The 26,260-nt window shown below is 38.4% G+C and overlaps 2 protein-coding genes across 3 annotated transcripts in view; one reads left to right on the top strand and one right to left on the bottom strand.

The window, feature by feature from the left end:
- cacna2d3a (calcium channel, voltage-dependent, alpha 2/delta subunit 3a) overlaps positions 1-26,260 on the bottom strand; it is a 117,710-nt gene that overhangs the window by 12,910 nt on the left and 78,540 nt on the right. The window contains exons 13-29 of one of the 2 annotated variants that reach the window (XM_042004228.1): positions 26,055-26,072; positions 22,428-22,499; positions 22,014-22,094; positions 21,401-21,475; positions 19,551-19,634; positions 19,377-19,448; positions 18,686-18,747; positions 18,539-18,606; positions 17,072-17,117; positions 16,515-16,612; positions 16,292-16,385; positions 16,029-16,124; positions 15,803-15,924; positions 14,995-15,072; positions 2,708-2,769; positions 490-534; positions 335-397 (exon numbers count right to left, since the gene is read on the bottom strand). In XM_042004228.1, coding sequence (XP_041860162.1) covers positions 335-397; positions 490-534; positions 2,708-2,769; positions 14,995-15,072; positions 15,803-15,924; positions 16,029-16,124; positions 16,292-16,385; positions 16,515-16,612; positions 17,072-17,117; positions 18,539-18,606; positions 18,686-18,747; positions 19,377-19,448; positions 19,551-19,634; positions 21,401-21,475; positions 22,014-22,094; positions 22,428-22,499; positions 26,055-26,072 — 1,236 coding nt within the window. The remainder of the gene's footprint in view (positions 1-334; positions 398-489; positions 535-2,707; positions 2,770-14,994; positions 15,073-15,802; positions 15,925-16,028; positions 16,125-16,291; positions 16,386-16,514; positions 16,613-17,071; positions 17,118-18,538; positions 18,607-18,685; positions 18,748-19,376; positions 19,449-19,550; positions 19,635-21,400; positions 21,476-22,013; positions 22,095-22,427; positions 22,500-26,054; positions 26,073-26,260) is intronic. The other variant, XM_042004229.1, reaches the window with a different exon arrangement.
- LOC121651809 (leucine-rich repeat and transmembrane domain-containing protein 1) lies at positions 6,199-12,091 on the top strand. The gene is made up of 4 exons (XM_042004230.1): positions 6,199-6,732; positions 8,595-8,979; positions 9,093-9,298; positions 10,645-12,091. The coding sequence occupies exons 1-4, from the start codon at positions 6,726-6,728 to the stop codon at positions 11,160-11,162; spliced, it is 1,116 nt and encodes a 371-aa protein (XP_041860164.1). The 5' UTR covers positions 6,199-6,725; the 3' UTR covers positions 11,163-12,091.

Here is a 26,260-nt window from a genome sequence, read left to right on the forward strand (position 1 = left end):
TCTATTCCAAAAATGAAATCAAGACAAAGTGCCACAAAGTGAGAGAAGTATTAGAAAAGAACATGCAGGGGACAGAAAGGACATAGACAGCCAGCGGACTGGCTTGAGAATGAGCCAGAGTCAAAGTGGCAGCATGTCTGGTGACAGCAGAGGATATTAGCTAGGGCAGCATTATGTCCTAATAACAGCAGTCTGAACAGCCATAAGATCTAGATTCAAATGTCTGCTTTAAAGAAAGCAGAGAAATTCTCAAACTATAATTTATTTAAATAATTGTGCAAATATTCCTTTCTGCAGGATTTTATGTATGTCTGTCTGTCTGTCTGTGTCTTACCAGAGTATAATCTTCTGCTACCAAAATGAAGCCATTGTTGTCAATTAGGTAACAGTTAATATTCTGTAAAATATAGAGTATAGTGTTAAGACAGTCATAGGATAAGAAAAGAAAAGCATCATGGAAGAAAACTAAGAAAAGAACATTTAACTGACCTCATCGTCACAGCTTATGGAGCATTTCCCATCTAATGCAGCACACTGAAACCAATAAAAAACAAATTAACAAAACATTAGATATCTGCATTTCTCAAACAAACAAAAAGTTGAGCTGCCTAGTAGAACATAAATCCACAGCTAAATCCTACTATGATTGGCTAATCATCTTAGTAGTTTACAGTTTTAAAACCCATTGATTTTTTTTCATTTTTAATCTTTAAATTTTTAAAGGTTAGGCTATATTACAAACACAATCCTTATGATCTCCAATATGGTTAAACAGAGAGAGAGAGAAAAAAGAAAACAAGTCTGCTCTATAAAACCTTAGTTATTGTGGTTTGAACCAATCTGCATGACAGAATTTGAGCCAACCAGAAGGGGGCATTCATGTTCATGCATAGCCAGATAGACTTTCTGCAGGCCGACAGGATGAATTCAAAGGATTGTTTTTAAATGAAGCGTCTATTATTTATTTATTTATTTATTTTTATGTGATGTTTCTTTGTTTTTGTGTCAGCAGACACCTGAGCCTCTGGAGCAGGTGTGAGAGATCTGGTGGCTGTATTCAAAGAGAAATATTGAGTGAAAAGCCACTTTAGGCACCACCATGTGTCCTCTGCCTCTTTGCTCACAGATAATGAACATACAGCAACCAGCAACTGGATTCAGCTGCAGCTGAGAAATGATGGTGTGTGTTGAGACTGTTAACACTTAGATAAAATCTGAGGTTTTAATGGACCTTATGCAGATAGAGGAAGTTAGTTACGGAGTCATTGTGGGCATGAGTTAAATCCTAAGTGTGGAAGACTGGGAAAATAAAAACAGACGCTCTCCCACCTTTCAACGGGGTTATTTCAGATGCCTTCAAATTTTAAATTCTGTGGTAGGTAATGTTTGCTTCCTTGGTTGCTTTTCTGCAAACCAGTGGTGGCTGGTGAATAAACATAAAATGAAGCATAAAACTGCCAATGCAAAGCAGCTACTGGATAGAAGAAAACGACACAAAAATAGAAAATGTAAATTAAGCCAAAGTAGAAATAAGCCTTTATATGTCATTGTGTGGTTGCTTTTAGACATTCAGCAGTACTACACACACACACACACACACATATATATATATATATATATATATATACACTTTGTTGGTCTTTTTTCACAGTTGAGACAAAGAATCTGTTAGGTGAGACCAAGAGCATTGTTTAAATCTGCTGTTTTATAGTTGAAATGCCTCTTTATTTTAAATGCTTTGAATAACTTTGCATAGAGACAAAGTTTACTGACAGAGTATTGTGACATTGACTGTCAGTTATTGTTACACATACACTGAAGACCAGGAAATACTGGAACCAGTTTCAAGACCTTAATCCTAAAAGCTGAGTTGACATCCACAAAACTGATGACACCAAGTGAAATCAACTGAGTCACTGAGCATACTGAGTATTGGCTAGTGGATAATACTGTTTATACTATTTATTGCCAGTTAGTCAACACGCAGTTTGAATTCATGTGTTTTTCTTTTTTTTTGGTTGGTTTGTCTGTCTATTAGCAACATAACTCAAAAAGTTATGGATGGATTTTGACATTTTCAGGAAATCTCAGAAATGGAATAAGCAACATAAGGAACAAGTGATTAGATGTTGGGGGTGATTCGGATCACTGCCTGGATCTGGGAATTTTTTCAAGTATTCTTCACTATGGGGAGATAGGGGTGATTTAGAGCTTCTAACTCAAAAATAATGTCCACAATCATTAGCAAAAAATATAAATACATAAATAATCCAAAGGCATGGGGGATGTCTTCCCTCTCCTCTTAATTTTTTTGGATGCTCTGTTTGTGAGCTTGAAAGTTCTTGTTTAATATTTTTTCATTAATATTTTTTCATTGTAAGAACATCATTACACTATATAAGGATGTTGCATCACTGCTGGTTTCGTATTATCCAAAGTCACATTGATCTTCTCCAGAACACACACCAAATGAGTTGTAAAGTTTGAATATACAGGCAAAAAAGACTTTAGAAAACAAGTTTGATACACATTAATAACTGACCTTGTTTTAGTTTAAATGTTTTTTTTTTTGCTTTAATTTTTTCATTGCTCACAGTCATTCCAGTGTCCTGGGTATTTAAAGTGTTTGCACTTTACATGGGAGAGTATAAACATGCAATACATTATACTGGTTATATGTGGATACATTTTGTGTTAATTTGCATACCTGTCTGCTGGCTGTCCAAAATTTCCTCTGAAAAAATTCCAGTTTCATCTGGATGCCCACAGCTGAAAGACAAGCAAAAACCACCATCATCAGATGTACAGTATAAACACATAATGTGCACTTGCAGTAGAAGTCACCCGGCAGGCATGTGAGAGTATTCATTTACTCATATAAGTCTGGTATAAGTGTATTATTCATTAATCCTGATGATGAAAAAGAGACAAACAATATCAGGGATCCCTGGGAGTCAAGCTGGTTCAAAAGGCCAAGTGCCTACTACATCATACATGTGTCAGTCCATTTTTTCCAGAAGGCTTAAGTGTGACTGAGCCTGTCTTTGTAACACTTCAATATCGACACATAGATGCAGCTAGCCTCACTTAAAATATCAAATGATACCAAACCAGACCTCTTTTTCAGCAGCCATATAAAATGCAGCACATTCCTCACTCTTATTTCATGCTGATATACAGAACTGCTCTTACTACCATAGGCTTCAGGCCAATGAGTCCCTAAATGCAAAGATCTGACCAGAATTCCTTGCCTGGAAAAGAAAAAAAAAAGCCATTGCTTACATTAAATGCGTCAGCTTGTTCAGAGTTGGCTGCGGAAAGATTGACACATTCACCACAGGCTTAATCTTCCCTCCTCTCTTTCTCATCCTCCTCTCCTCCTTCCCCCTGCCATTAAGGCTTACTTTCTCTCAGTGGGGGGTTTGCTGTACTCTGGGAGTCTGTAAATCTTCCAAGCAGTAACTTTAAGAGCTTCACCAAAATGATGAACAGGCAGGTTGTAAAAATGGATGGAAATGTGCCATTTGAATCAACATTAAACTCCATTCCAATAAAATAATAAATACATTTTTGTAACTCAGATGATGGGCACAAAATTTAAAATTCTTTGTGACAAGTATTTCAGTGAGACCCTCCTTTTGTTTCCACACTACCAACTGTATCTTTTGCCGGTCATGTAAGCTAACAATCACTACTTTCCTGGCATTATTTTCATATAAACACACAGTAACAACAGAGAAATAATTGGACACACATTAGCTGATCTTGTTTCTCATCCCAAAACATAATCTCAGAGAGGTTTAAGTAAAAGATGAAAAAAAAAAAAAAAAAAAAAAAAAAAAATGTTTCTGTGGATCCTGTCAGTAAGAAATTCTGGTTTGCATTTCTTTTGGTGTGACTGGAGGTTTGTGCACATGTTTACGTGCACTGTGGCACTACTGTCACCCATTTTAGCTCTTGCCCAGAGGAACAGGTGCAGATTATCCCATCATAAGCTTTGCCAGATCCTTTCAGCAGCCCACCATTTCTACACCCACATGGAAAACCCAGAAGGAGAGGCTAATTTAAGATTCTGGGCAACAGCAACGAGAAAAGGAAAAAAAAGAGAGAGAGAGACGTGTCAGAGAAGTGAAAGATGTACTCATCTGTGTATATGGCAAAGAAAAATAAACACATATGAGATTTCATATTTGTCAAGCAAGCCAAAAAATTCTGACAAGAGAAAAAAAAAAAAAAAACTGTATGAAAGCTGCAGGGGTTCTGTCAATAAAATGTTAGAGGTTACAAGTGCAGTGATGTTTGCATCTACCGGAATAACAGCTCAGTACAAAAGCTCAAATCTGTCTTACTAATGCTTGGGTCTTTTCTATACAATAAGGGAATATTTAATTTCCCTAGGTATAATTTAAGAACGTCGGGATATTTATGCCCTGAGCTGGGTTTATGAGTCCAAAGATGAAGAGACCGAAAATCCACTCTAAATCCACCCCATCACCAATATCCTATCAGTTGAATCCCAGGCGGGAAGAGATGACAACCAGTTTACAGCCTACAGATATTTGTGATTCTAATAAGAACTGTATTAACGTATTCGTCCATCAACGCAAGAGGACTTTGGAGTGTCTATGATGGTGGTGATGTAGCTGTACTCTAGCAAAGGTAATCGTGACTGTGTACTGAGTGTTCAGCGTGTATGTGTTGTTTGAGTTTGGGTATGCATCAGGTCTCATTGCTCTGACAGCCTGAGCAAACACACAGAATACACTGTGTTAAGACTTTGAAATACAGAGTAAATATATTAGCTTTTCTGTTGTTGTTGTTGTTACATATATAGAGCAAGATATCAACAAATTTCAAAGGATCACTGCAACAAGAGGCCACCAGCTGTACTCTTAAGATAAAGCTGAGGCTTGACTGGCTGACAAAAGATTTAAATAATTAATGAGGCAAAATTATGGTTTTAAAAAGATAAATAAAATCTTAAAATCCAGTTGTAAAGAAATTATTATTATTACTATTATTATTATTGTTGTTGTTGTTATTATTGTTATTATGAATAATAATAATAATAATAATAATAAAAATAATAATAATAATAATAAAACATACTATTATACATATTCTATGCCAATTACTATCTTTGTATTTGCCCTGGAGGCATTTCTACTGCATGCATTAGATGCGTCACAGGAGACGAATGAGTCACATGAAATTTTAGGACTTTCCATTTTTTTCCTTTATTAACATTTTCAGACGTTCCAGCAAGAACTGAACAGATTGTCTCTACACATCAACATATGCTATTTTAGTAATTATAAAGGTGACATCACACATTTGCAAATGTGTTTTCCTCTGTAGGTGCACATAACATCTAAAATGTGCATCAGTTTGTGTGTGTGTTTGTGCAGGTCCATGTGCTATGTGTTTTTTTGTCTTTTAAAGCAACTCCATGCATACATTAACCGTTTACATTAGACTAACATTTTCCCTCTTTTGGCAGAATAAATTTGTTAAATATAAGCTGGTGATACACCCTGACTTCAGTTTTTACAGACAGAATGAAAATAATTGTAAGGCCCTTCAGCACAAGCAAGGATTTAAATGTGGATGGACAGGAGGGCAAATACCAGGGAGACAAGGTCAGCTTGTAAGCTAAATCATAGTCATCGTTAAAAATGATTTGATCATTAATCTCTTCCTATCTCTTTGTCCATTTTTTTGCTCATTCATATGAGCTTAAGAGTCAATCCTTTTACATGCGAAAAAGAAAAAAAAAATCTAAATTTGCTGCAACAGCTTAATATTCAACTGTGTCTGAATGTGTGTGTGAATGTGTGCACTCGTGCATTTTGTGTTGCTGTGCTGGGGGCGTGTTCTGCCAGCCCCTCTGCCCACGGCTTATGCATAATATCATCAGAGCATGCAACAGCAACGGGCATCCTCTGACAACGTTTGCTATATATTGAAGTGTTTGAGTATTTTTGTCAACATGCTGCAATGGGGGTCTAATTTTGTCTTGTTAAGTTCTTGCCAGAGCAATCGGAGGTGTAACGTGAACATCAGTGAATGTGTTTGTGCTGTGATTTAAGAGGCACAGCTGTCCACTGGGAGATGACACACCATCACGCACACCAATGCAACTGGCAAAGGGGGGGGGGGGGTGCGAGCGAGCAAAACAGAAAGAAAGACAGACAGACACATGGAGGAGGACAGAGTGCTGATTTGGTTTCAGCAGCAGAGCACATTTTCAACTAAATCAGGCCAGAGGAAAAAGCAAAGTAGAAAACAGCAAAAGATAGAGCACAACAAAATGCAAGAAAGGGAATGAAGGGTTGAGAGATAGTGAGAAAGGAACAAAGAGAGAGATAGAGAGCAAGAGAGAAAGACGGAGAGAGAGCGAGAGCGAGGCAGAGCTCCCAACTCGAATGATTCCCAGACTGGCTGACTAGCTGGCAGTGAGCTCTGTGCTCTGATCTGCCCGCTCTGATGGGGTTTCATGCCCTTGCAGGTTATGTTGGGGATCCTGAGGGCAACACTGGTTTCTGCTGCTGATCTTGCTCTGTATAACTCCCACCTATCGATTATATCAGCCAGCACAAAGTCAGAACAAGCTATTCCCAGACTCATAAACGGCAAATGGATCATCAACCAGTGACAGTCACCACAATCCGAAAAGGGAGCTAAAAGAAGACTGAACACAAGCAGCACTGAGACGACTGGCAGATATGAGAGGTAGGAGCTCCATCACAGGTTAAGTGTGTGGATGCAGTTCTGTGTGTGTGTGTGCATGTGTGTTTATATATATATAAGTGTGCATGGTTAAGTGGGCTGCTATCAGCTGTTAAAACTAGTGTGTTGTGTAAACTGTTGTATAACTGGGTGCTTATAAATACATGCTAACAGTTTTCACCACTATAAAATTAAATGCATAATTACCTTCACATTATTATGTAAGCTGATGAACATTAGCAGTTTGTCTGAAATATTCCTGTAGCAATTAGATGCTGAAATTGCTTTAAAGTGGTACTTGCTGTGGGTTGTATGTGCACGTCATTAAAAACTTCTTTTACTTTTGGCTGGAGGAACACATTAGAGCAAAAAGCCATTCTCCTGTGTTGACCTCATTCCATAGCTGTTGTTATAATGCTCCACTTAGCTGATGATGTGTTTTTGTATACGCTGTATTTATTCTTCAGTAAATGTACATATTTTGGGACACATAATTGAATGTATTCCCTAATTAACATCATAATAAATGAGCCATTAACACATATGCTGTACTGCAGCTTGGTAAATCTTAACCGTGCAATGCTGTGATGCTTGTTGGTGAAACAAGTAAGATTATATCATCATAGCAGTACAGCCAAGAGCCACTGTACCAAACCAGCACCTGAGATTAGACACAGGAACACCTGTGCCTGGATGGTTTTCTCTACTGTAATTCATCAAACAGTCCACCAGACAACTAAGACAGAATGGTGATTGCATGCCTTCAACAGCCTGGAGTATTCTTAATATTAAAAAAAATTTTAGATTAGTGAAAAGGAGCAACTGCTAGTACATTTTTCCTTCCCCATTCACATTAGCATCCCTTAGTGGTTGACATTCTTACTGTTATTAAATGGTGGATATCCATCTGGTGGACATTGTTGCAAAAAAATAAAATAAAATAACAGAAGACAATTACATAACACTCTTGGGGAAAAAATTCTCAGGTTTAAAACTTGCAGTGTTATTAGTTGGATGGACATTTTAGCTGTTTTATCTATGATAACCAGCATGATATAACTTATCTATCTACTCAAGCTCTATTGAAACACATAAGCTAGCTACACTCATAGGCTTGGGTCAAAGCTTGATTTCATTGAGCCTGGAGCTAGTCAAGCCAATGCTATAAATACTGCTGTAATGCTCCAGAGGGAGTGGACGTGAAGTTATCTAAAAGGGAATCAGACACCCAATATGTGCTGTGTATGGATTTGTGTGTGGGTGAGGGGTTATGAGGATTTGGAGAAGTCACCAAGGGTCACTGTCTATGGGGGTGGGAGGTGGGTGTTAGCATACTAGTTAAAAGTTTACTTTTGTGTTCAATGGACAAATAACAATCCTATGCAAGCAAAAATAAAGTGAAATAAAGATGTTATGTATTCATACCAAAATTAATGTAATAAAGGTACTTATCTGTCTCATTTACAGTGGTTACATCAACTTAAGACTACGTATGTGATTATGTAACACGTATTATTGCAGGGCATTGCTGAAAGTGATCAAATTGTCAATTAGGTTTCAAAACAGTGTTTAGACAGGGGTGGACAACTGTGGTCCTCGAGGGCCGTAGTCCTGCAGGTTTTATATATTTCCCTCCTCCAACACACCTGATCCAAATTAAATGGTACTCCTCAACAGCTTGTTGTTGAGTTCCACCCAAGCATGTTGATCCATTAATCTGATTCAGGTGTGCTGCAGCAGGAAATACCTGCAAGACTGTGGCCCTTGAAGATGCACATCCCTGGTTTAGACACATGTACAGCTGACAGTAATCTGCCGTTACTTTCGAATGTCTAATGCAATATCTTGTCCTTATGCCTCCACAGTGATACTGGTGTGTGCCCTCCTCTCCCCCCTGTCTTTGACACATGCCTGTCCAAAGGGGTGCAGCTGCAACAGCAACACCAAAGTAGTAGACTGCCGAGGTCGAGGCCTTTATGACATTCCTCGAAAACTGCATCCAGACACACAGGAACTTTATTTGCAAGATAATCGTATCAGGGGGCTAGGATCGATGGCTTTTAAGGAAATATCCTTTGTCCGCATTCTTGACCTTTCTAATAACTCTATAACATCTATTTCACCAACCGCTCTGCTGGGTTTGAGGACATTGCAGCGCCTCAGCCTGGCCCACAACAGCCTGAGAGAACTCGACAAGCGGCTGCTTGGACCTATCCGCTCACTTTCACACCTTGACCTTTCACACAACAGGTTAAGCTTAATCACTTCAAATAAATGTGTTCTGATGCTTGTAACAAACAGTATACACTCTGAATTTAATCACACATAATTCAATGAAATTTCTTTGATGTACTTTCTGCCAGCCTGTGGGGTTTACCTGGAGCCATGGGGGACAGTTTGAGGAACCTCAGCTACCTGGGGCTAGCAAACAACAGGCTAACAAGACTGGATCGCTCGCTGTTGGAAGGCCTTACCCACCTGGAAAGCCTCACACTACGAGGCAACCCCTGGAGGTGTGACTGCCAGCTTATAGTCCTCAAACTCTGGCTGGAGACCTACCTTTTTAAAGGTTAGACCACTGGAAACTTTAAGCATCGACTTGACAATGTTGATATAATTCTCAATATTAATTTATTGGAGATCCTTTCCTGCTGGACACACTATTAAATAGTGGCAATATTTAAATATGTCCCTGACTATTAATTTATTTTTAATTTTTTTCAACAATTTATTGATTAATTTGCATTTTGAAATATTGAGCCACTACATTGAGAAAGAAAGCAAATGTGGGAAAGACAGCAAGGGAATGACTACTGAAGGCATTTACCCTAATGTGGCTTGGGCCTCAACCATTCAGCCACTATGATTTACTCTGGTAAAACTTTAACACAACCAAATATTCTCAGAGTAGTGGGGTAGTAGAGAATGCTTTGTGGAAAAATGTTTCTTTACAAATGAGGGGGATAAAAAGATATAAGAATAAATGATCTGCATGTATTTTTGTCTTCCCAGTGACTGAAACATTAGAGGTTATATGTGAATGAAAGTTCTGTTCAGTAATTAAGGATGGTGGTTTAAGTGCTTGTGTGATCAGTATGTAGTTGTATGTAAAAACCTATTTGGAGAGTAGTATATCCTGGAAGACAATGACAAGCATGTTGGATATGTATTACATAATATTATGACAATTTACAACATTTACAGTCGAGCCTTCATTGTGATTAGCTATTCATGCATTAAAGGGGAAATCCTGAACACTCTGAAGCTCTTGTAACTACAGTACTGAAATCTCGAACAAGAGATAGTGTACAAAGGCAAACCACATCATTTTCCATGCTACAGCAAGGCCAGCATGCATTAGATAACAAAATTACCAGTGTACACTAAAGGCTAGGCTTACATAGAGTTGGCTGTTTTGCCTCCATGTCTATTATATTAACTTTGTTCTTAGAGGCTGAAAATTCTAATTACTGCAAAACAGTATAATGGATGCAGATATAAGTATGTGAGCTTAATAGAAAGCTGGTGATTAATCAAGCAGGCAGATAGAAAGCGTGTGACAGAGCATGCTCCATATGAGACAGATGAATAGAGATTTAAAGGACACACAGAGGGTAGCTGATGAAGTCCAAATTTGATGCTTTCTTCATCAGACTCAAATAATTTAGTTTTAAGGATCCAGCTGAGACAGTTTTTGAACTGCGAATGATATCACACTTGCTCAAGCTGCCCCCTTGCTAAGCCAATACAAATTTAAAAAATATGAAGTAATGAGCTGCTTTAAGCTCAGAAAAAGTGATTAAAAGTTCCTTTGTGGTCAGCTGCAAAATACAAATGGGTAAAATGTTCAAATATATAAAACATCTCATGGATTGCTGCACTCTTCTTTTCTATCTCTTTAACTCTAATCTTAAGGTGGAGTGGTGGATGAAGTACTTTGCTCTCAACCAGAAGAAATGAAGTACAAAGACCTCCAGAAAGTACCCTATCAGCTCTTCCATACCTGCATGATTACAAGCTACCATTACCTGTTTGCAAACATACACCACCTGGAATCTGAGAGGCTACTTCGAGGCCACACCCATGGCAACCATGCTCATCCTTCCAGCCACACTCTCCATGTCCCCATGGCGATGGGGGAGGGTTTTGGTGGTGGAGGAGAAGGAGGAGGGGGTATGACAGAGTGTGAAACTAAGCAGAAGCAACGGCCTGTCAACTTGCGCCATGCTATAGCCACAGTGATCATCACCGGTGTGGTGTGTGGGATCGTATGTCTGATGATGCTGGCTGCTGCAGTGTATGGATGCGCCTACGCTGCTATCATGGCTAAATATCAGCGGGAGCTAAAGAAGAATGAGGAATTGGCTGCAGCGCAGGGGGCAGATCATGCTACAGCGGACGAGAAGGAACCACTGGAGAATGCTATCGCCTAGGAGATGATGAAATTTCCTCTGGACTTAAAACCTGGGCCTCAACCCTTTAACCTAATTGTCTCTGGATGCTATGTGTGGGCTTGTGCATGTATGTTTGTGAAAAAAAAGAGGAGAGAGTGAGATTATTTATTTTTGCATAAGTTCACCTCATATCTCAGATCTGGGTAGCTAAATTCCACAGGTATTTGACTATGCACTGATAAGAATATTTTACTGTATGCGGGTTTAAGGGGCAGGCCAAAGAACTCAAACATAAACATTTAGTTTTGACTGAAAAATGCATATCATAGATAGGAGAAAATACTATATATTTATAACTGTGTACTAGTAGGTATTTGTAATGTAAAGCTCTGGTATTTATAAAGTGGACTTTTAGACTTTTGCTGTCTTTTGGTTGTTGCTCATCATTTGGAGTCTGTTTTTGACTCATAGTAACTCATCGTAGGCAGCTGTTGTCAGTTAAGTTTTGTCCTAAGTTGTTTGTATCAATGATGTGTGTATGAGAAGACTGTATTTTATCCGTGATTGAGTGTGTGTGAGTGTGTGTCTAAGGAGATGTATAATGTATGTTCATATTACAGAGAATTCTAAGCGTTTGTGCCTAATAATGTTGTCATTTTGAGAAGAAAACGTTTTTTCTTAAAGGATATTTTTTCTGGAAACTGAAGTGAAAATGGGAAATTCGTTGAAGCAATAATGAAACAAACTAAAATGAAAACAGATACAAAACCTTGAGTCAGCCTATTTCTGTCTTTATGAGTTTATAGGTCTGAGTGACCAAAATGCTGCGCAGTCACATCCGCACATAAAAACTTTACAAATTTTAAATTTTGAGATTAATTTAGTCTTGTCTGTGACTTAATGCTGGTTAATGATAGTATTGTTCTTCAATATGTACTATTTATAATAAAAGAAAGCATTTCACCTCATTACTGTATGATACTTGGAATTAATCTGCTAAATTGCATCCTCTGGTGAAGAGTCACAGAAATTGTGCACAAGGTTTCATTGCTTTTTTAAGGTTTTTTTTTCACCATGATCAGTTTGAGTCTTATGGCTCTCATGATGATGAAATTTGGTCATGATTTTATCAAACAACGTTTGATTGTTCAGTGTTGTATAGGCTATATCAAGTGGTCTTTTAATCTAATTATTGGCTAAGTAATATTTTATTATGTAAGCTTTCACAAACAAGACATTTAAACAATATTCAGGGAAATGATAAACAAAATGCTATTTTTGTGTAGTGTGGAAGCACCCAATGGTACGCAGATGCCTTTGGTCTTAACGCCTGACCTGACTCTTATGGGTCTGTGTATATTACAACAGCAGACTTGCTGCACGTGGCTCAGGATGTGACCACAAACACTGACACACACAAACTGACATGCTGGCATACACACGTATGTGTGTACGTGCACAGTAACATTGTCTGCAGGGCCCATGGTGTGTGATGTCATCAGCCTGTCCTGTTAAGTTAGCGTGTTAGCGTATTCACAAGTCTGAAGCTCAGTGGAGTGCAGGGCAGTGAAAACTGGCCCTAACCGGCCTTCGCTAAATTTGCATTGTAGCGTACATTTCTCCTCCCATCTAACGTTCTTATATAAAATCTTCTTTACAGACATCTCCCATTATGACAAGCATGGTGGTCATTACTGTACATCAGCGACCACTGAAACAATCGGGTCTTCGTAATAAATCCTTCTTACTGATTAGTCATATGGATCGCTACTAAGCAGGATCTGAGAGAACACAACAGCGATAAAATCAACAGGGTCAAATTATGCTGTGGGCTGGTGCAAACTGTGGGCTGCTTGTGCACCACTCTGCTAAAAATCGGATGCATACTCTACGTGTGTGTGTGTGTGTGTGTGTGTGTGTGTGTGTGTGTGTGTGTGTGTGTGTGTGTGTGTGTGTGTGTGTATGTGTGTGTCATGGCACTACACAGACTCTCCCATCTCTGTCCTTCTGCTCCAGTGGTTTCCCCAAGGCAAAGGCTACCCACAATGCACTGCTTTCATGTCAACGCATTCAGGCACCGTGAAATCATTTTCTCTTTCTCTGCCCTTTTACTTATTCCCTTATTTCATCTTTGCATTTCCAAAAGAGCGTCCTCCTCTTCCTTTTGTCATTATTTCTCTCCGCTGCTTGATATTATTTTGTGACTCTGCTCTTGGCATAACTCGCCATCATATGCTGACGAGAGAGTGAACACAGACAGTCATTTGAAAATTTTACTGTTTTTTTTTTTTTTTTTTTTACATGAAGCAAAAGCTGTGTTGTATCCTTACTCTGTGTATACTCTGGACTGGTGAAACTTATGTATGGTTCACAATTTCATGCACAAAAACACTAACACTGTGTATGTGATTTCTAAAATTCATGTTAACTTTTTCAACGTTTGATTCTCATCTGCGCTGTAAAAAAAAACAACTCTTATTCTGTCTTTTGAGGCAGGTAGATGATAGTAATTATTTGAATATAATACATTTCTTTCACCCACACTCCTAATCTTTTTATTTGAACATTTGCAGCTAAAACAGAATGTGTCACAGTGGCATCAACATGGCATCTAGGCCAAAAACAATAGGTTCACAAGCAGGTGTATATATATATATATATATATATATATATATATATATATATATATATATATATATATATATATATATATGTATATATATATGGCGTTACCAGGCTAGCGTTACCAGGCTAGCCGAGAGATGTAATTTGTCCAGCGTGTCCTGGGTCTTCCCCGGGGCCTCCTCCCGGTGGAACATGTCCGGAACACCTCACCAGCGAGGTGTTTAGGAGGCATCCTGACCAGATGCCCAAGCCACCTCATCTGGCTCCTCTCAGTGCGGACGACCAGCCGCTTTACTCTGAGCCCCTCCCGGATCACCAAGCTGGAGAAAACACTTTACCTTTCTCTGACTAAGGACCATGGTCTCGAATTTGGTCATCCTGATTCTCATACCAGCTGCTTCACACTCCTGAAGCTGCGAATCGCTCCAGCGAGAGCTGAAGAGCTCGGCTCAATGAAAAGCAGAGACCCAATTCTGAGGCCACCAAACTGGATCCACTCAACACCTCGGCTGCACCTAGAAATTCTGTCCATAAAAGTTATGAAAAGAATCGACAACGGGCAGCCTTGGTAGAGTCCAACCCTTACTGGAAACTAATCTGATTTACTGCCAGTAATGTGGACCAAGCTCTGACACTGATTGTACAGGGACCAGCCAGCTCATACAAGGGATTCGGCAATCCATACTCCCGGAGCGCCTACCACAGGAGTCCCCAGGGGACAAACGCCTTTTTCAAATCCACAAAGCACATGTAGATTGGTTGAGCAAACTCCCATGCCCCCTCCAACACCCTGAAAAGTGTGTAGAGCTCCTCAATCCGAGGTTCAACTGATGGGATATATATATAGATATATATATATATATCTCTATATATATAGATAGATAGATAGATAGATAGATAGATAGATAGATAGATAGATAGATAGATAGATAGATAGATAGATAGATAGATAGATAGATAGATAGATAGATAGATAGATAGATAGATAGATAGATAGATAGATTCTTGGATATAAAAGTCCATACTTTGTAGTGTGCTCATGTAACAGCAAACACTCAAACATAGTCTGAGTGTGTGGGCAGCAAGTGTTTCGGCTCAAATTAGAGAAAGAAGAAGAAATGGAGTCAATAGTAGAGCAGGAACATAAACAGTGCAAAAAAAAATAATATTGCCAATGTTGAAAAGTGAGTGTGCATATGTGTATGTGTTTGCATGCAAAAAAAGAGCCACTTGAGTTCCCTCTTACCCGCAGCTATGGGAGATTTCCTCTCATCCAGAAGTTGAATAGCAGTACTGGCCAGTACAACACTTTTGTTTTCTGACCCTAAACCACACACATTAGGAAACAGACACAAGACCAACATTTAAGCACACACAGGTATAGTTAACATCTTACCTATATCCCAAAGCTCCATATTAGTTCTGAAGCGACTATGACTGGAAAGACAAACACTGATGATAAACAGCATTTAGTACTATTTCATGACCACAGTTAACTTTCAGACTCCAGAAAGGACAAGTATGTCTGAGGCAAGTCCTGCAAGTAAGTAAGAGGCTTTCAGATAACTTGTATTAGCTGGCACTAATGGAAAGCCCAAGGCTGAGGACAGATGAGAACACATTCTCCCTTTGGAGTACAGACCATTTCTCAGAGAAACAGTTAAACTGAATATGTGTGAGGTGCTTGTGTGGATGTGTGTCCTGTGATTGTGTGTGTGTTTCTGTTTGTTCTGGGCAAGTCACTATGGAAAGAAGTGAACCTCTTCCTAACATATCTTATTTCAACCCACAGCAATCAGTCCTGTCCACAAGCACACAGCCCAGAATTAATAAGAAAGGAAGGGGAGGCACAGATGCATGGTCAGAGAAAATGTCCAAATATGGATAAAAATGAAAAGGCTGCAAAAAATGTCATAAGGTTTTGTTGGTTTTTTTTTTCAAAATTATACTGAATATTGTGCAATGAGTCTTTATAACTTCGTTAGACTTTGAGGCTTTTAGCTAAACCCTAAACATTAGAATAATTTATTATCAAGAACAAACGTACAACTTACCTGTGTTGAAAGGCAGCGAGTAAATAAAAGTACCAGGAACTTGTTCTGCTGCTCTCTTGTACCACAGTGGAAAGTGATCAGCATTGAACACACCCTCTTTGTCCTCAGCTGTCAGGAAGTCTCTTGGGGCAGACAGGAAACAGATGATACAAATGATGCACCCATGAAAAAAAAATAGTTTTTACACATACTTCAGTTGATGTTTCCAAATTCTCAGCTTACTTACTGGTTTGTAAGCTCATCAGGCACCACAAACAGATTAATTCTGGACAGTCCTGTTCTTGTGCCAAGGTAGGCTATCTCCACACCTTTATCCGAGTTCCTGTATGGTGTGGCAAATCTATATGTGGTCAAATGCAACTTTGACATGGTCAGAATCATAAAAGAGAGATCCTTTAGAAAAAAAAGTAATTTATAAATGTTTTTCTAAAAAATAATAAATAAAAATAATTTATTTCTGCAAAAAAAATTGTAGAGGGGTTTACATACTCTGATTTATTGAGCACAAGGCTGGTCCAGTATGCTTCCAATGGGGCTGTAACCACAGCATCAAAGAGAACTTCCTGAATCAGTTCCTTGTCACCTAACAAGGTAAAGACAGAAGATGCACATTTCAGCCATAAATCCTCATTATTAATTTACCAGTGACCAAAACATATTAGTTGATGTCAGTTAAGAAAGAAAGACTGAATTTAAGAAGAGAATTACTAACATTGTAAGTGGGGTTCATGTCCGCTGAGGTATATTTTGATTGCCTCTATTTGGGACAGGTAGCGGTGCTCAGAGTGTTCATCTGTGTTGCAGTATGTCCTGTACAATCACAAAAATGGAAAATAAGTGCACTAATTACACAGTTCTTACTGGGTGCTGATATTTCTTTTCAAGCTGATTTCTTAGCCAATAATGAAGTGTCTGTTTAAGATTACAACCATTATCCAACTTGTATCATACAGTATCTATTCTCAGTTGACTTTGGCCTATAAAGCATCTCCATCGAACAAAGAAACCATTATTTTGCATTGACACACATAAGTTTGAAAAATGTTTATTGTAATCTGTTAAGATGCTGTGTCTTGACTCAAGTGACCATAAGTCATCATGTGACACAAACCATCAAGTCAAAGCTGCATAGATCAGAACGCTGTTGCAGAATTAGTTGTATTTCTGCAAAATTATGACTGTGACTTTTATAAATTGCTAGTATATTTAGGATAGATTCCAAACAGAATGTTACTTGAAGTAGAGAAAACAATGTCATCATAAACTCACCATTCATCTGCCAGAGCTACATCAGGATGCTCCAAGTCATGAAGTCCTGTAACAGAACGATAACTGTATGTCTCAAAATAAATCAGCAAAAGCCCTCAACATGAACTCATAATAATAGGGGCAGGCATCTACATCTTAAATGCACACACACTTAAACACACACCAGAGGTGAAAAATGTGCTTTTTGAATGGATGTGACAGTTCTGATTAGATCAGGAAGAGCCAAGTCATGCTCAGAGGGCCCTGCAATGATGGACATGTTTAGAGAAACACACAGACAGACACACACACCCTCACCACCACATGAATATTAACATGCATGAGGTTTGACATGAAAATAGACACAAATACACATGGAGTCTCACACAGACAGGGGCAGACACACACTGTCAAGACAAGGACACATAGGCTACAACACATCTAACCCACTAAAACAAAAATATTTAACTTCCTGTCCGAGTATGGCTTTTAAATCCATTATCATTACGTTTTGATTAAATGTGCATGTGTATGCAGCTGTAAGAGTGTCAGCCATGTAAATAAGCAGAAAATGGGCCATGGAAAGAGTAGACAAAAGTTTAGCTGCTTAAGTGGAGGAGAGTGAGATAATGTTTGGTGGTACACTTTTATTCTATTTTATACAGACAAATCAATCTAAAGCAAATTTGAAGAAATGTTTTACTGTTTCTTAATTTCATTTAGATTAGTTCTAAATGGTAGTATCATTTCAGTTTGTCGACTTCCCATACAAAATCAAAGATCAGTTTACTAAGCATAATGCATGTTTACAGATATAGTAAATATATACAAGTACATATCAAACTAATATACAATTAGGAGATGATAAACCTTTAAAACATCAAATATATCATGTAATAGTAATGTGAAACCGGCAAAGAATTGTTGTTTTACTGCAGTATTTTTAAAATTAGTAATAATATTCATGTTACTGGAGTTACTTTTTCAAGTTCAGACCATTTTACTATTGTTACTTCATTATGAACTATTATCTCAATTTCTTCTTCTTCTTCTTCTTCTTCTTCTTCTTATTATTATTATTATTATTATTATTATTATTATTATTATTATTATTATTATTATTATGACAATTAAAAAAAAAGTTTTTCCATCACTTTTTATGTAGTGAAATGATTAAAGGCTAGAACCACTAGAGAAATAAAATACTATATTAGTATCTAAACTATTTTCTTAAAGTATAAATAGAACCAGTATTACAGTACTACAATATATACTGGTCTATGTTGTTCTGGCACTCATCAAAAATCAGAAAACTGCCACCACAGTGGTTGAGTAAAGAAATACTTGTTCAGTGTTGGACAGACATAAAGATGCTAAGAACGGAGAAGATGACAAGGAGACAAAAAAAAATAAAAAATAGATGGACATGACAATAAAAACAAGAACAAAGGGCTCAAAGGAGATAACAACAGAGGGAGCATTTCCTACCTTCTTCCACTGTAACATTTCCTCTGAAGAAAAACTTCCCGTGGCCTCTAGAAAGAGCAACTCCTAGACTAAAAATGAAGTAAAAATCTAAGACAAATCCAGCTCTGCTTTAATACTGATACTGAGAATTCTATCTAGTCTTCTTACCTGAAAGGAGTTCCTTTGATGTCTGTGTAATAGTAATCATTGTGCAAAACCAAAACACGTTTCTGGAATAAAAATATAATATACTTTTAGTGGTTGGACTGTCATCCAGCCATTTCTTGCAATCTAGCTCCATCTAGTGGTAAAGGAAGTGTATGCTTGTTGTTGGCAGTCTCGACCTGTTAATCTGCAGAAGGATGTACGTGTGTATTTGTGAATATGGACATGTGCGAACATTTAAGTAGGTCTCTGTGTGTAGTTTTATATTTACATACTGAAAGCTTAATAATCAGGCTAATACATAATGCTCTGTAAGCACTGAAAATGCAAAGTACATACACACATTTACACATGCATACACACTCACCTGAATGTCATTCGTTCAGAGACAGGCAAGTAGTAAAACTGAATCACTGCTGCCACCATTACCTCCCCCCCTACCCCATATCCCCATATTCAGCAACATGTGCTTGGTAGAGATAAGAGGCTCTCACACACTGAGACACACACCAGCGCATGCAGAGCAAACCAAATCAGAAACAAAATCCCCAAGTCAATCCCGTACATCACCATGCCAAGTTTAACAGCCCTTTGGCAGAGTGGATTCTCCCTGCTGGGTATTTTCTCTCTTCCACCTTTTGGGAGCAAATAAGAAGTGCTTGTTTGTGCAGTTTGTGAAATTAGGATGCCTCACCCCTTTGTCCACACTCTTCGTCACCTCCATAGAGAAGGTCCCTGTCTTTCTGTTGACCATGGCATTTCTTAACTAGAAAAACCAAAGCAGAACACATACTTTAATTTTTTAGATCAGCTTGATTTTTCAGTAAGTACTGCGGTAACACTTAATCCTGATTTACTGGTGTCCCACCGTGTCATCCTTGTCTTCCCATTCCACCTCTGAAAGATCCACGCTGCTGTAATTTGGTTTCCTTCGCTTCTTGCCATCTCCGTACTGAACACACAGCCATATGTAAGCACACATGCATGCATAAAAAATCTCATGTGCATTTATGTGAAAAAGCAAATTACAATTTCATGAATATAAAGAGGATGTTAAGGTCTGTTTTACTACACTGACCATGTAAGACACAGCATTTGATTGTTTTAGAAATTTTGCTCTAATTAGTTCACTTGCATTTTTCTTTTAATTTGTGTTCATAAAATACATGTATATCTCAGCCCAGCCACAGCCAACACAGCAGGCCCCAAAATATTATTTTCTTTCTTTATCTTTGTCAAAAGAAATTCAGATTTTGGCCTCAGTGGCCTTATCAAATTATGTGGATTTCTTTTTCTACTTTTTACTAAAGATTATTATACAAACAGGCAGCAAGCCTGTAAGCAGGTTGCAGTCCATTTTCAACTTAAAAAGGTTTACCAAATTCAGTGCACTTGACAGCTGCTTGCACCTGCTTCACATGCTGCAGCCTGACTAGAAGTGTTGTGGTTATATAAGTTGAATGAGCCAGTCATCTTCCCCATCAACAAGTGATGTCCATCAAACTGTTAAAAAATTTACATTGTGATGTTTCCTGGCCCAAATCTTCAACTTGTAAATTTTATTCAGCATCCATTGTGTTTCCGCCTTTTCTAACTGTGTCCCTGGACACTTACTGGGCCATCCAAGTAGGTTGTACCTCTTGTATATAGTTGTATTGGGGAAAACAGATTTTCATTAGCTTTTGCTATTGGTTTGCAACCATTTTAACTTTTTTTTTTTTTTTACTGTAACCTTTTTGATTACTAGCAACAAACTTTGACTTTTTGGTCCTGTTGTTGTGTCTTATGTGAACCACAAATGAAGTGATGCTTTAAATGTGTCAGAGTCTCTATCATCTAAGAAATGAGTTGCCAAGTTGTAGCATCATACCAACAATCAAAACTTTTCTACCTACAGTTGTTTTCAAGGGAGGATTGTCAGTTCACATAATATGTGATGTTCATTTGTCAGTCAATCACAAGAACTGCCTCAGCACTCAACACACTGCTTCAAGTAGCTGGCTGCCCAGCTGGCCCACCAACAATGTGGTGTGAACCTAAAACAAAGGCGGCAAAGGCCAGGGTGCTGTGCCTATTAATTGCAGTTAATGAGTTTATGTGTGCGGGCTTGCTGTATGTCTGTACTTCTGTATCCTCCTCTCCATTCATCAGTCAGTGAGGACAGCTTCCCACCCCTCATTAGTTGCTAAACACTGTTCATTAACGTCTGTAATTATACAACTATGAAACCATCTGTCTGTCTGCTTCAACGTCTGCTGTCCTCTCCTCATCTGTTCTTGTCACATCCCCAATATATATCTCCATTGTTATTTAGTGTTGCACTGCGCTTTGCCACCCTTCACCTTTTCTCATGTTTTGCAGGTTCCTTGCCCTCCTCCGCCTCCCTCTGTCTCTACGCTCCCATTTCCTCACTCTCTTGTGAGGAGAGTGGGTGAGTACAATAGAGTTAATCACATCCATTCAGGAGCTGTATCTCTGTCTATTCACAGAGCAGCAGAGGGCTGGAACACATCCTGATCTACAGACCACCCCCCAACCAAGACACTTGCACGATAAAACACAATCACATATCAATTTTTCTATGTAAAACTGTGGGAGAAAAAAATCTGTCATTTACCTGAAAAGAACAGCACAAAATATCTCTCCTAAAATGGATTTCTGTAATCATAAAGATAACTGTTGGCTCAGTATCACACTGATGCTGGAGGTAATACTCACAAGTGGCCGCAGGTCTGGATGAGTGAGGATGTAGCCGTTATTGGTGATTGCAAAGGCATACCCATGAATGCCCAGCTAGAAGGATGAGCAGAAACACAGACACCAAATTGATGCATAACAAATCTGCACCTAATTGTAAGTGTGGGCTAATCAAGTTCCTTGTCAGTATTTGTATTCAGAATCATTGCTTTTGTGATGCAACTCTGCTCAACAGGATCTATTCAACCATGTCTGAATAAATAACACACTTTCAAATGTCAAAGGTGACACTACCGAGATGTAGATCTAAAAAGAAATCAACACAAAGAAAGTGTTGGGGACACACACCGAATGCATTTGTTTATACCTATTGTGGAATTTTCCAGTTATTTTTTCAGTGAAAAAAGCAGTGAAAAAGCGCATAAATGTCAATATGGCATTGGCATACAGTTATTGCAATGGTATGTAAGAAAAGTGAAAGGCTAGTATCTGGCCCAACGAAAAACCCACAAAGCCTAGTTATATCCTTTAAAAGATACAAGGTTAATTACACAGTGTTGATGTGAGGAGAGTTATTTTATTTGGCCAGCCATGTCTTAATTTATTTACAGCATAGGGATTTTAGATACTGTACCTTATATTTGGGAATAGTTTTGAGCAATTCAGAGACAGGAACATCTGTCCCAACCACCCCTAGAAGAATTCCATGGTTTCTCTGGAAGCAAAAATATTACAAATATTAGTATATTTAGTCTGGAAGGTTGCTTATGTAAAACAATATTTCCCACTGTTCATGTCATGACTGTTTCAATTTATAATATATTTTTGATTAGTAATGCTCTGCTGTTTCTTAATTTGCAAAGCCCAATCAAACTGAAATTAGTGTCTGTGAAATGCAGACATATTCCACCATTATTTCACAGTTTGTGTCTGCTTTCTCAAAGCTTAATTCCTGCAGAGTTATGAAATGTCAGTGCACAGTTTTTAAAGAAACAGGAAGTGTGATGGAGCGGGGGTGTGAGAGTGAATGGGCAGGATGTGAACTTACAGTTTCATTCTTGGTACTGAACACTGGCATTGCCACTGTGGTCATCAGAACTGGACCTTGACCGTCCTCCAACTGTGTGTGTCAGAGATGACAGTAATGGGTAGCAAGTGGGAGGGAATTAAAGGAGAAACATAGGGAGGGAAAAAGAGAAGCTGTTCATAAAACATGATTGTTTAGGCAATAAATAAAAGGAAGAACAGACTGAATCATGCATATTATATGAAACTTGTTGCTAAGTTTTTTTTTTTTTGTTTGTTTGTTAAGCTGCATAAAATCTCCTTTAAAGAAGTTGATGGGGTTTGTGTAGCATGACTTAGTCATATTATCTTCTTAAGGGACCTGTAAAACTTCCCTGACATGTTTTATTCATGTTTATTATTTGCCTTAAAATGTATTCAATCAGCGCCTGCCTTTGATCTCTTGCAGAATAAGCTTATCCAAAGGCAGTGCTTCCAGTTTGGATCTGCGTATCTTCCTCCTCCAAAGACTACTGGAATAATCATGATATTTATCTTTCCAGCAGCTGTCTGTATCTGACGACGATATCCATTAGAGATGAAAGCTTGACGCTGATATGAAGGGACTGCAGAAAGACTTTGTGCTTGACAAAAATGATCTAACCTTGTCCAATCAGAAACATTTAAACTGTCAGTCACTCACATAATTTATGTTTGTGTCATGTTGTAATTGATGCATTAAGTGTACAAAAGAATAAAATCTGCATGGTTTTAGACTTAAGTGGCAAACAGTACGAAGCATTGTCTATTTCTGCTACAGTAATCAACTAGGCACTATTTTCCTTAATCCTGTCAGACTGACCCCATTATCATATCTCAGCATGGCTTTTTTAACCACTTCTCTTAACAGGGCATTACACCCCTCTTGTTCACCTCCATTGCTCACCTGCCTTTACTATTAAAAATAACAGACAATGAAAGAACACCATTAGTATCCATTTTACCTTCCTCATACACAAGGGAAAATAGGGATTGGTGACCTGAGTTCAGACAGCTGGTAATAGCAATCTAGAGTGCAGTATTGGACATCAAAGACAGGACAAAGCAATACTAAGTACAGTTGCTGCAACAATGGATGGCCTTCCTACTGTAGAATGCAATCAATCAAAGGACAGAAGCGACAAACAGAGCATCATCTAAAAATACTAAATCTATTTCTAAGCTCAGGCCTATTGGATCATATATCTCTAAGCTGGTGAGCAATGCCTTCCATGTCTACTCTGCACACAAACATCAATTTTAAATGTTGTATTTTGTTTCAGTATGGCTACACAAAAATCAGGCCTCTTCCCAGCAGCTTGGGGAAAAGGCATATATATGTGTGTGTGTGTGTGTATATATATATATATATATATAATAAGAACTACATGTAGAAATGTTGTAAGTAAAGCAAATGCACCTCTTGGTTATAAAGCCCCCAGTTTCCCTAAATAACCTAATTCAGGTAGGGAAGAGGTTAAGACATGTGCATCATTATCGAAGAGTACATAAACTTTCCCAAAACCCTAAATGATATCTTCCAAAACTTTTATAACCCTGAATGTCAGGGAGTAATTGATTAAAAATTTGATCTCTTAAAACTAAGTGTAAACCTCTAAAGCAACGTTAACATTACTTAGCAAACATTTTGAGCAATCAGAATCATCATTACCTCTGAGGGTTTTTCTGAAGTCAGTAAGACTAGACTTTAAATAAGCTGTATAAGTTTTTTTTTCCCCTGCTGGGAGTTAAAGTATGAAAAAGAATACCACTAAGCTTTAATACACTTGACACCCCACTGACATAAGTATCCAAGCATTTATACCCCTCAGAGGACAGATCCACACCCACAACCTGCATTTGGCATTTCATAGACCAACTCATAATCTAGGTTGCTGTGACAAATCGTGTGCTAGAAGATGAGGTGACCCTTGTTGCCTTGGAGACAAGGTTTAATGATGCTCGTCTGTGTAAGCACTGGAGCAAAGTCCCACCCTTTAGGCTCCTGTGGGAGAACTAAAAAACTTTGTATAGATCTGTTTAATGTTTTTACAGCACAGGTGTTTTGGTAATATCTATTAAATTTCTCAATTACCTCAATCAATATTAAAACGTTTGTTTTGAAATGATGGAGTTTATAATCATCCATCAGTGCAACAACAAACGGTAATAAACTGCTCCGAGCTTCCCCATGTGTTTGTTTTCCAGCTTAATCAAGTATAAATCAAACTGGAACATCTGAGTGAAGATTCTTTTCTCAACTCTACAGCTTTCTTTAGATCTTTCTAAACATTTACTGACACTCTTTTACTGTTCTTCTCTTATATTTTTTTTCTGTAATATTCTTGGGAGGGGGTATTCGTAAAATACCCCCTCCCAAGAATGCATTCCTCACCCTAACCTCACTTGCATCACTCTTGAGCACCACTGTCAGATCACCCGGCAGAGTGGGAAACAAAGCCAAATGAGCCAGAGAATGATGGATGACGCTGGGAAACGAAGGATAGGAGGAAGTGGGAGGGGAGCAGTACAGGAGAAGACAGCCCAGGTGGAGAGAAAGAGCTGGGGAGGGTCAAGCAAAGTGAAAAATAAAAAGAAAGGCCAGATACGCCCTTCACAAATCCCAAATGCTTGCCACTTCCATGAGAAAGACCAGTCCCAAGAGTTTTACAAACTTTTTATCTGACACTATAACCAAGCAGGTGTCGGTGCTTTTCTGTCACTATCTTTTTCAGGGGAATGTTGTGTTTGTGTTCACAGTACTCAGTCCAGAGTGACACTGAGTGATAAAGCCAACAAAGCAATGCAGATTCTTTGCTAATCCTAATTATCATGCCTGAAAACGTGGTATGTATTTTTGTTTGTTGCTGAGCCAATGTCAATCCGCCTGGGACTATCACTTTGCAGTGCTACAGTATGTCAGACATACAGCCTGCTGGCTGTCTAATCTAGTGCAACTGCTATACACCCATTTCCTCCTCGTGGAGAGGCACAGTACCCTTTTGTTCCTCACATATGATTATTATGATCATAGAGCTACTAATCTCAACCCACATATGACTCATAAATTACTAAGAAATTAAATGCTGAAAATGATAAAAGGCATCAGAGCAGATCATCCCGCCAGTCATTATGAAGTATTGGATTTTCACCCAGAAAATGACAAAACAGCTTATTTTAGAGAACTCCACCAAAAACAAACAACACAGGCAATTTTGTTTTCAAACCAAAAAATCACACAGGCCAAAGAGCAAAATGTAACCTCACACTTACAAACGTGACAACACTGCCAGCCTGGAGACACTTGCAAAGCACGGCAGCTTACATCACATCACCAGTGATGAATGAGTGTGTGCACAGACATGCACGTATGTTCGATCAAGCATGCAGAAGAGAGCGATCCACTGCGCCAACGACAACCATGATGTGTGGCTTGAGTCAGGAACGAACAACCTACGAATGTCACACAAGATAATGCTATGAGCTGGTGTGGTAGTTGGTTCATCCAAATAATGTCTTCAACTCACAGACATCAAGAAACCCAAATGCACATGCACATGAAATGCACATGAATACACAGCTGTCCCCAACAATGTACAATGCAGCAATGGCCATAAACCAGAAGTTTTACCTTTTGTGCTTGAGGGAGCTAAAGAGAGCAGATTAAATAGGATGGGAAGAAGGGGTAGAGGAGGAGAGAGAGGGTCAATATATTTAGGGATAAGCGTTTGAAAGCCTTTCAGTGCAATTTTCACCAAATGGAGTGGCAGTGGATACTTAAATTCCACTGACTCTGAGTTTGATTTTGATTTAAAAACAGCGACTGTGTCAGAAAAG

The sequence above is a fragment of the Melanotaenia boesemani genome, chromosome 13, assembly GCF_017639745.1.
Source record: "Melanotaenia boesemani isolate fMelBoe1 chromosome 13, fMelBoe1.pri, whole genome shotgun sequence".
Classification (NCBI taxonomy): Eukaryota; Metazoa; Chordata; class Actinopteri; order Atheriniformes; family Melanotaeniidae; genus Melanotaenia; species Melanotaenia boesemani.